This window comes from Linepithema humile, chromosome 4 (genome assembly GCF_040581485.1).
Source record: "Linepithema humile isolate Giens D197 chromosome 4, Lhum_UNIL_v1.0, whole genome shotgun sequence".
Lineage (NCBI taxonomy): Eukaryota > Metazoa > Arthropoda > Insecta > Hymenoptera > Formicidae > Linepithema > Linepithema humile.
Genome location: NC_090131.1, coordinates 28,540,068 through 28,550,531, shown reverse-complemented (window position 1 = coordinate 28,550,531; position 10,464 = coordinate 28,540,068). Strand labels below are relative to the sequence as shown.

General features: G+C 30.4%; 3 protein-coding genes across 7 annotated transcripts in view; 1 reads left to right on the top strand and 2 right to left on the bottom strand.

The window, feature by feature from the left end:
- The window catches only part of MED20 (Mediator complex subunit 20), an 84,413-nt gene that overhangs the window by 29,430 nt on the left and 44,519 nt on the right, over positions 1-10,464 (top strand). The window lies entirely within an intron of this gene.
- LOC105673404 (facilitated trehalose transporter Tret1-like) overlaps positions 1-10,464 on the bottom strand; it is a 69,475-nt gene that overhangs the window by 28,279 nt on the left and 30,732 nt on the right. The gene's annotated exons all lie outside the window — the stretch shown is intronic.
- Positions 1,533-8,791, bottom strand: LOC136996906 (uncharacterized). Of its 3 annotated transcripts, none has more exons than XM_067353183.1 (12): positions 7,984-8,791; positions 7,425-7,526; positions 4,380-4,501; positions 4,110-4,310; positions 3,885-4,033; positions 3,708-3,798; positions 3,432-3,632; positions 3,117-3,284; positions 2,880-3,024; positions 2,373-2,482; positions 2,179-2,259; positions 1,533-2,110 (listed from the first exon to the last, which is right to left on the bottom strand). In XM_067353183.1, the coding sequence occupies exons 1-12, from the start codon at positions 8,102-8,104 to the stop codon at positions 1,775-1,777; spliced, it is 1,827 nt and encodes a 608-aa protein (XP_067209284.1). In that variant the 5' UTR covers positions 8,105-8,791; the 3' UTR covers positions 1,533-1,774. The 3 variants fall into 3 exon arrangements, with proteins under 3 accessions (XP_067209284.1, XP_067209286.1, XP_067209285.1); XM_067353185.1 differs by lacking the exon at positions 7,984-8,791 and adding an exon at positions 4,712-4,737 and having other exon boundaries at positions 4,110-4,313; positions 7,425-7,928; XM_067353184.1 differs by lacking the exons at positions 7,425-7,526; positions 7,984-8,791 and adding an exon at positions 4,712-6,003 and having other exon boundaries at positions 4,110-4,313.

Here is a 10,464-nt window from a genome sequence, read left to right as displayed (position 1 = left end):
CTGTCCGCAAGTCAATTGTGCATCGCCAAACTGAATAACACACGTCGCTTATGTCAGCGCTACGCATGATATATGCGCGTTTCACCAATTACAAAGTCGCGTCTTGATTCTTTTATTCGCCTGGCTAAAGAGTTTGCCGATTGTAACCACGGCGGAATATAAATCGACTTATTATTATCGGGCTAATATGAATTATGCCAGAAATACACGCGACAATTCATGTCGCAATGACCGACATTCGGTCTTCGCAATAAATCACGTAGGAAAATATGTGCACGTTACCAATGGCGGAATTGTGCGCTGAAATGTTAAAAAAGCAGATCCAACAATAAAGACAGTAAAAAAATTTATATTAAATATGTATAAAAAAAAGAAATATTTTTTGGACAATATGTAAACGTTATTTCGCAAATTTATTCTTCAAATTAAAATCAATAGTTATTTCCCTAATTATTTGATAAAATTTTTTAGCAAACAATAAATTTTAATTATTTGAAACTTGTTATTTTTTCGAAAAGGTTTTATGAGCAATCTTGTATATTGACAAATTTTGGCGCAAATTCGTTATTATGCGCGAAGACGCCACTGCGAACGTACAGACAAGAAAAATTCTCGCTCGCGAATATGCTATTCCATTGAATTTGTCTCGCCATTGAGATTTTTCAGGCAAACTTTGATCTTGCCGGCGCATCGTTGGCTTGATTTTATTTTCGGCGGGTCTCCAACCGTCTGTGAAACTCCGGTCTGGCCGATGTTAAGACCGTTCGACGATTATCGGAAAAATCGTGGTCACTTATACGATACCGCAATGCATCGCTGTCGGTCAAATGCAAATGCAAACGACAAATATTCACATAAGCCTTAAGCCGCGCGCCGTTATGTATACAAGAAGGTCTTCTGGTTTGCGTTTCTTCGGAATCAAATTTCCGCTCTCTAAAAGTGAATCAGTGTATTATCACTGGGAAACAGTCAATAGTCACTTATTATAATAGTTATAAGTATAGCACTGTAAATCAGTAAAATATCACTGAAAGGAATAGTTAATAATATTAACTGCTGAAATCAGTAATATTAAACTACTAGAAACAGTGATTTTCAACAATAAAATCAGTGATGTGAGCTATTCAAATCAGTGAATATCCCAGCAAAAATATTAATTAACACTAATAACCTTAATATTATAATTTTCTATTCAAGAATTTAACTGTAACGTAAAACATGTATATGTGTTGAGTTACTTTACACATTGTTAAGTAGAAAATTATAATATTAAGATTATTACTATTAGTTAGTGTTTGCTGGATGTTGGTGTGTGGTACAAAGGAAAAAAATAATCGATTGATATTCAAACAAAAAAATTCTTATATTTGTTGATTTAATGTAATTTATATATTAACATAATTTTTATATATTAATTATATATAAAAAGTAATTCAAAGTAATCAAATAATATGTTTAGAGTTTCAAATAAATTGAAAATTAAAGACAAAATGTTTATAGAATAAAGCCAATTAACAACTAACACAAGAATATAAATGTAATAAGAATATATTATGCAATATATTATATAATGTAATATTAGAAATATGAGAGACACTCAAACATATTGCACTTTATCGGATAATGAAATAAATTTTATAAAATTACTAGAATGCAATCAAAAATAGAAAAACAAGTTTAGTTTCACGATACTTTAAATTAAGTATTATAAAAACATGTCAGCAAAATAAAGTTAATTTAAAATTAAACATGAGAATATTATACAATAGATATATTATGCAATATTATCTACTGTTATATTGCAAATATTAATATGAACAGAAGAAACCAAAGCATGTTGTACTTTATCGGATATTTTAAAGCAATAGTTTTCTAAGAAATTAAAAAAATAAATTAGTGTTTCTGGACACTTCACATCGAAAACATAATATGTTTTAAACAACAAATCAAGTGCCATAATAGGCGAGTTATTGTTCAAAGTTAGAGTGCGATTATCAGCCTGAATAAAATATTGTGTAGATTGTCCTTTGATTAAAATAATATAGGGCTGAATAGGACCTTTGGATTCACTTCTAAGTTTCTCAGTTTGGGCCTCTATGTTTGTTCCTTCCTGAAAAAAGGAGTTTCTTGTTAGCACAAGTATTAATATATAAGTTTATATGCACTAATCAAACTCACAGGCCATATCTGTAGTAAAGAAGGATTTGGAAATGTTGCAGTATACATTTCACCATGTTCTCTTTTATCAATAATGTTCTTCTGAAATTAAATATCCAAATATTTGAATCATATATTTTAACAATCATATTTATTATATTGATTATTATCAGTCTATACTAAGAAATTTAAAAAATAAGATAAAACATGTTTACCCCTTTTGATAAATTTTCCTTGCTTGCTCCTTTTCTTTTTCTTTTTCCTTTCCTAACAGCATTTGATACAGGAAGTAAATCTGCCAGAAGAGTTATGGCACGAAGAGTATCTGAATATATAAAAAATTATATATAATTGAAAAAATGAATATATAATTATTATTAATTAAATTGTAATAATAATAATAATAATAATTAAAATAAATATATAATTAATATTTCACTGTTTAATTTCTATTAAAAATTATAAAAAAATTAAAATTAAAAAAGAAAACAGGATTTTCAATTACAGCAGGACTCGGCACGTGTTGTATTTCAATCGATTTTCAGCTTGGTTTATACTTAGCGTTATTCCTTTTATCTCTATCCACGCGCAATCTATATGTCGATTGACACTCGGAATATACGCGGATTAATGAAGTAAGAAAAATGGTATTAGGCAAAATCAAACTATAAGAAAATGGCCACACGTATCGAGTCTTGAGTTATAATGAAATATAAATTTACCATCTTGAATAAAAGCTGATTTTTTAAATAAGTCTGGTCTTGCTGTACTGCAATATATAAGGATTCTTTGTACATAAAAAGGGGCAAATCTTGCTAAGAATTTATCAGAAGCTCCTTTATATAACCTTTCAAATTCCTCATCAAACTGCAAAAATATAAATACATTTTTGTAAAATAATTAAAATATCTTTTTCAATATACAACTAAGCTGTAAAGATAAAGCATTATGTTATTTACCATCTCCCCAGAATAATCAGTTAATCGAGGAAATTCATCACATATTTCATCTATTGAAACGGCATTTTCCATAATCCATTTTCTTCGGTTATTCATTGTAATACTCATACATTCGGATATAGAAGACTTATTGGCATTTGACGGCATTTTAAATTTCATCCATGAAATCTAATGAAAATGTCATAATAGAATTAATGTCTTTTGTACAATGTAATTTTTATTTCTCAATAACATATTAAAAATTATTATAACATATAAAAAAGTTACATAATAATTTGATAAAAAAAATTAAATTTTTTATTTGTTGCTACATACCTTTTCTTTATACAAATTTTCAGGAAGTAAACCATTATGTTCCTCATCTGAATTTTCTTCAGAAAACAATATTTTATTTACATTTCGTCTTTTCATTGCTGCCTGAATATATTTTTTCTTGGTAGGTGAAATATGTTTTCTCATCGTCCAAAGACGATATTCAATGAAGCCTCTCTTTGTAACTGAATCATAATAAAGTTCCTTAAAATTGTAAAAAAACAATGATTAATTCATTTTAATTAAATATTTTAAAAAAACATTTTGATAATTTCTTACATGTCCTTTTTTTGCTTCATAGTCTCGTAATTTTGGAAATTCTTTTACGATATTTTCAGCGAGGGCTATTTTAGCTTCTTCAGGTGGATAACTAAAATACAATAATTATAGAACAACTGCGTAAAGATGCAAATTTAAATACAAATTATAATAAAAATTCCTCAGAAATCAACTTACTAATTATCTCCATGAACTTTTACTAACTCGGATGTTAAAATCCTCACGAGGCTTCGTCTATCATCTTCTGTGAATATGCCATTTATGGCTTTCAAAATGTTAGTACCTTGAGGATGCTTCAAAAGAGTCTCATGAATTGTTTTGAAACGCTGAATTAAAATATATAATTTTTTATTAGTATATTCTACACTCCTTTTCTTGTTACAAAAACATAATTGCTTTTACCGAAAAATTATTTTTGGATATTGTAGATTCCTTATTTTTACTAGAAATAGCTGATATAGATGAAGAAGCATTACTACTGGAAGATGGACTTTCAACATTCATTTTTATAGAAGTTTCTAATTCCATAGGCAAATCTGAAGAGAATATTATTTCTCCATTTTCTGCTACTTCATATGTTCCATCTACTTGAGATGGTTGTATCTGCTTATAAAATTATAAAAAAATTAAAATAGTAATAAAATATATACGAATAATTATAAAAAACATTACCTGAGAAGAAGAACAATCTTGGATAAATTTAAAAATTTTTTTTACTGGACCCATCTTCAATCCCATACTTTTTAAATCATTTTCATTAAGTAAAAGAAAAGAAGAACCTTCGATTTTTTCATCTAAAAATTTATAAAAATTTATTTATATTAATAAAAAATATAAATTATTAATAAAAACGCAATAAGAGCAATTTAGAATATATAGAGAGAGATTAGACATAAAAAATTATATTATTCATAAATATTTTTTATACAAAATATTTACAAACTATTCATACATAAAGATCAGTATATAATATAATAAAATTTATATCTAATAAATGTACTTACAAGTAATAAAGAATGTCTTACATTTTCTGTAGTGACGAAATGCAAAGAAAAAATACATTAGTTATAATATATGGCGTAGACTAATGTAAGAGCGATTAGATGCTGGTTCAGACCAAATAGAAAATGGTTTATAATGCCCAAGATTAAGACAATTTATGAAAAGATACGAAACTTCATCCATTTCCAAATCAATATGATAGGCATTAAAATCAGTATCAAATAAATGAGTTTTACATAAAGTGGTAAAAAAATATACTTCATTCTTTTCTAATATTAATATTTCATCTATACGGCCAAAAAGTGGTAGATTATCTTCTCTTTTCTTATCAACTTCAAGGCATACTAATAAATTAAGTTTAAACTCAACACCATTAACTTTTACAGCATTAGTGTTAAATACAGAGTCGTCATCAATATATCCTAGAGTATGTAAATATATACGGCTTTTGCAATCTTGCACATTAACTGTTTCTCCACTATATGTTTCAACTCGAAAAATTGTTGCATCTCTTCTTCCCCATCGATTACTTTCAGAGCACTGAGCAATTCTTATTAATGTTTTAGGTGGATTTTTAAAATTGTTAACAACTTGAGCTCTTACTTTGATTTCGTTATGTTTAGCTTCATAACGCATACAGTTATACAACTGAAGAGGTCCTGACCACAAGATACAACGTGGATAATGCATTAAATGATGGAATTTATTGATCATATTTACAGTAGGAAACAATTTCTTAAATTTCTGTAGAAAATCAGTGATAAGAGCTTTCAAATAAGATATGAGAGAAACTGCAACTTTTGGTGCAAATACTATTTCCATAATTCTTAGCAAAAGAAAAATTAGTTGCAAATGCTCATCTGTTTTTGGAACCAAATCAGAAATTAAAAAAGGAAAAGCACGAAGAAGACACCATATTTGCATAGCTTTTTGATTTAAAGTATTCCCCTTTTGATTCAATATTCTTTCATTAAAATTTGCTGAAGGCTTGTTTTTTCTTTCTACAAAGCCATATTGAAATGATATTAATCTATCATTGAAATCTTCTATTTTAAAAAATTTTAATTCTATAACATAATGAACTAAAACTAACTTTAATATCATTGGTCCAATACCACAAAGTATATCGTGCATTGGATCAAAAATATTATTTCTACATATATGGAAAAAACGAGATGAATGCAAACAACATTCTCCATGCATTCCCGTTAAAGTTTTAACATTATTATTATAATTAGCATTCTGTAATAAATTTAAGTGCTCGTTGTAAATTTCTACAGTCCTTTGTTATTTCATTTCTATATTTCCGTTATGTAAATCCTCTCTATTATAAAGGCACATTCGACAAAATAAATTAGAGGATGGACTCAGAAAATTGAATACTTCATGTACAGCCAATCCATCTCCACAAAATGCAGCTAATGATGCACGCAAAGTATATTTTTTTTCTTCTAAAAATATAGGAACTCCTTCATCACTTTCCAATTTTGCAAGATCTTTAAGAAAAGGACTCAATATCTTCTTCATTGTATATTTTTTTATGTCAACATGACAACAAAGAAGCAGGACATGAATGCTACTAAGCTCAGAATTCATATGAAATGGAAGATTTTGTATAGTATAATAGAAAGCTCCTAATTTATGAATGCATGTTTTTGAGCCTAGTGGATTAGTGATTTCTAGTTCATCATAATATAATTGAAGTCTAATTGCATGCTTGTATTTTTGAAAAAAAGTGTGATTTTTGAAGTGCTGTCCATCAATAAAGGAAGCAAGAATATCATTATTTGATTCTCTTTCTGCTTCTATTGCATCGCGTATTTCTTTGTTTCTAAGTACCATTGACAAAGAATCAATAATAGGAACATATTGGCAAGTTTCTACAATTTTTTTTGGTATGAAAGTGCCTGTTTTTCTATCCATTATATTATTAATACGTGTACCCAAAGGTATTTCTTGAGGTTCAATATATTCTGTACTAGATTTTAAAGCTTCCATTTGTTGTTCAACAGTTCTCAATCCTTCGAAAGATTTACTTATTTCAAAAGAATCTAACAAATCACTAACATCAGAATCATCAAGAATTTGTCTAGATTCTATAAATTGTTTAACTTTACTTTGTAATGATTTACATAAACTATTTGTAATTTCTGCATATTCATCAAGAATTTCATTTATAATGCTTCCAGTTGCAGTTCCTTTTGAATGAAGCCTAATTATCATTCTTATTATAGAGTCTCTTAAATTAAAATTATCAGAAAATTGTAGGACCTCTTCATTTTTTTTTCAATATATTTGTCAGTATTATTTATATTATTTTGATCAATAATCATATCATCATCAGATAAAAAAATAGAATCTGTACTTGTAATTGAAAAATCACAATCATTCTTTTCTTTAGAAAAATGATTTTTTCGAATATGCTGCCTTAAAGAGAAGAAATTATGAAATCTCCTACAACATTTATTTTGACCGCATTCAAATCCACCTTTTTGTAATCCTCGTTTAATTGTTAGACCATGTTTTGTTTGAAAGTGTTGATTTAAACCGTCTAACCCTCCTTTAACAACATTATTACACATAAAGCAATTTAGCTTCATTATTTATTATTTATATTCAGATTATATTTTTAAATATCTGAAATATATATATAATGAGAGCACAATGTAAACTATATTTTAATTATAAAATATATTATAAACTGATGACACTTACCATTAAAAATATGTCGTGTTTCTGCATCTGTAAGTTCCTCAATTTTTTGTCCTAATTCGTGAACTGACAAATCTTTCACTTGCTGCATTTTAATTTTCAAATCTAATAAAATAAAAAAATAGAAATTACAAATAAGAAGACAGATTTGACAGATTATAATTTCAATATAAAACACGTCATAAAATTAATTTTAACTAACTTAATAAATACAGATATATAATGTTATATGCTATTTATATCTGTATTTGAGAATTGTAGAAAAGTAGAGAAAATTTTTCCTAAAGAGACTTTATCATTAAAAAGGTTAGGAAAACAGATAATCTACAGAAAGGAAAATTTTTAATAATTCTTGTTTACTTTTTTGTCTTTGATCACTGAGTGTTTACATTTTAGAGGAAACCGCAAGACAATGCACGTCCAGACACGTTTGGACACGGTACATTTTTATAACTACTATAATTATTTACTACTAGCATTATTTTTATTTGTACAGTTTTTGTTAACTACAAATAAAAAAAAAAAAAAAAAAATATATATATATATATATATATGTACTTACCGCACTGCACAACGCATCCACGTGAACTGTGATCCTTGCATGCGTATACTTGTGTTAGCTCGTCTTTTGTTATGCACATGCGCGACACTGTATGGTATCGTAGCAGATACAAAATCAGCATTACCGATAGATAAAGTACTGATTTTACAGTGAAATTTTATTTTCACTGACCATAATCAGTGAGTTTTAAAATAAAGAAACAAAAAGTAAGTGTTTCTACTGAATATCAGTGAAATACTCACTGAATCTTAGTGAAATCCTATTTTACTGTTTCCATTAGTGACATTTTCACTGATTTACTTTTAGAGAGCGTGTTGTCAGCATCCGTATTGTTAGATTTCTTGCTTATCGCACGTTTCAATGATTATGCAATATAATTATAATAGTTACCGTATCTCGTCAACGAAGATATTAATTAAGGACATTGCAAAACTTTTTCGAGTCTATTTTACAAACATCAAACTTACACCAATGTGTTTGATTACTATTTATTTTGATTTATGTATTATTTCGTCAATGTGTTAATTTTATCATTACTATTTCAATGAATTGAACAATTATTGAACAATTAAACAATTCGAGAAGACAAATTAATGATGATTTTCTTCAAGATTCAAGCGACGGGGCGATACGTGAGGGAATTCCGAAATAGAGTCCCATTAATGACGCGTGCGTACAGTGAATGACGATTATCGAGGGAGTACTGAATCGAAAGCGCGCGCTGATATGTATGCGCACCTGCGGATCGTCTTACTTATGCGCATCGCGCTCTTCGCGCTAAATATCCTAAGAAGTGGCAGACACGCGATTTCCGACGACAACGTTTCCAAGGATGCTGAGGAAACGGTCTCCCTTTCCAACGATTCGATACTATGTTTGTTTTCCGCGCGCTCTTGCGTGAAAACAAATGCATCTGTGAATGCACGCGTAACGGATATTCTTGGATTCGTCTTGACAATTTTTTACCGATAAGATTAGAAAATCCGTGTTTGCTTTATACAGAAAAATTACTACAAGCAACTACTTTATTGGAGAAAAGAAATTTTCTAATCTTCTCTCCAGCTATTTTATCTTGCAAAATCTTGCGCGTTAGAGCTGTAAAACGACGTGTTTAATTTTTTTTATGACTTTTACAACTTACCTTGAAAGATTACGGACTTCCTGTGTGTCTATTATGTGAATATCTAGAAAAAAAAACACGTATGGTGCTATAAATCCGTGCAATAAAGCTTTCGGCACGTAATAGTACTGTAACACGGTCGCAATTTCTTTCGGTATGCGGTTGCCAACAGTAAACATTGCGTATATTTGAAGTTTCAAATTGTCCATATTTCTGATCAATTTTTTTTATACAGTTAACACACTTCACATCGTAATAGTGGAATGTATTTCGGATTTGCGATTAATAGTAAATAAAAGCTCAGTATTTTGATAAAACGATATCTTTTAAAGGCAAGCGTATAATTTCGTATAAATGGGTCGCGGAAATGCAATTTGCGCGAAATTGATTCGTAATAACTGCAACGAAAATATAAACGCGTAGCTGGCTTACTTGGCGACGCGTAATACGTAAAACGACATGCGCCCGTGATTTATTAATAGTCGCGCGATGTACCTTCCGCATCGTAATAATGCACGCAAATCCATAAAAGCCGAGATATTCAGCAGATGTGTACAATTTACATTGGTAAACGGGAATTAGCAGCGCTGCAAGTAGATACAGATTACGAGCGATAAATCAGTTTGATCGATAGTCAGCTGAGAGCCACGGTTTACAATACCGGTTTGTGTGGGCAGAGAGACCGAAAGAGAGAGAAAGAGAAACAATTCGATTATTTGTCATAATTGTTGTTTGTCTGTCTGAAGTGGGTCGCCTATGGTAGGACAAATATCTTCACGGAAGAAGAGCCGACGAGAGGTTGGTTAACGTAAATTTTAGGGAACGGGTTTAATTCATTTTGATCGCGAAGAGAGACTTTAACGTAATTGGTTGGGACGATTAAGCGCTGTCATCTCCAGCGAACGACTTCCTACGAAGGAGCGAAAGGACGCGACAGAAGTAAAAAGGGTCGCATCCGAGGAAGAAAGTCCTCCACCGGCACGGCGGTTGAAAGCCGCGTGTGGAAAACCCGCGCCTCCACGCGGGCGTAAACGAGAACGTCCCGTGAGATAATATTTGTAGTAATAACATCTCGACGGGCTCCTTATACGCATTTGAAGAACCAACTCTCTCGAGCGGCCCTCCTGCCGCTTTCAGCGCCCTTAAACGCGCGGACTCGGCGATGGCCCGATGTTTGATTTGATTTTGTGACTTCGGAAGAAGCGTGACAGGGATCTTATCACGGCCGGCGCAGCTGGGGCTTACATATGTATACACTATATATTCCTCGCGGACTCTCGCGCGGCTCTTTCCCTTTTTTTCGTCCGCTCGTCCTCTCATCCTCGCGGTGGAACGAAGAGAGAGAGAGAGAGTCTCCGGAG

Coding starts and splice junctions, on each gene's coding strand:
- LOC136996906 (XM_067353183.1), bottom strand. CDS start 8,104: ATGCTGATTTTGTATCTGCTACGATACCATACAGTGTCGCGCATGTGC. Junction 4,034..4,109: donor TATCCAAAAATAATTTTTCG/GTAAAAGCAATT, acceptor ATTTTAATTCAG/CGTTTCAAAACAATTCATGA. Junction 3,799..3,884: donor AAAGTTCATGGAGATAATTA/GTAAGTTGATTT, acceptor ATTGTATTTTAG/TTATCCACCTGAAGAAGCTA.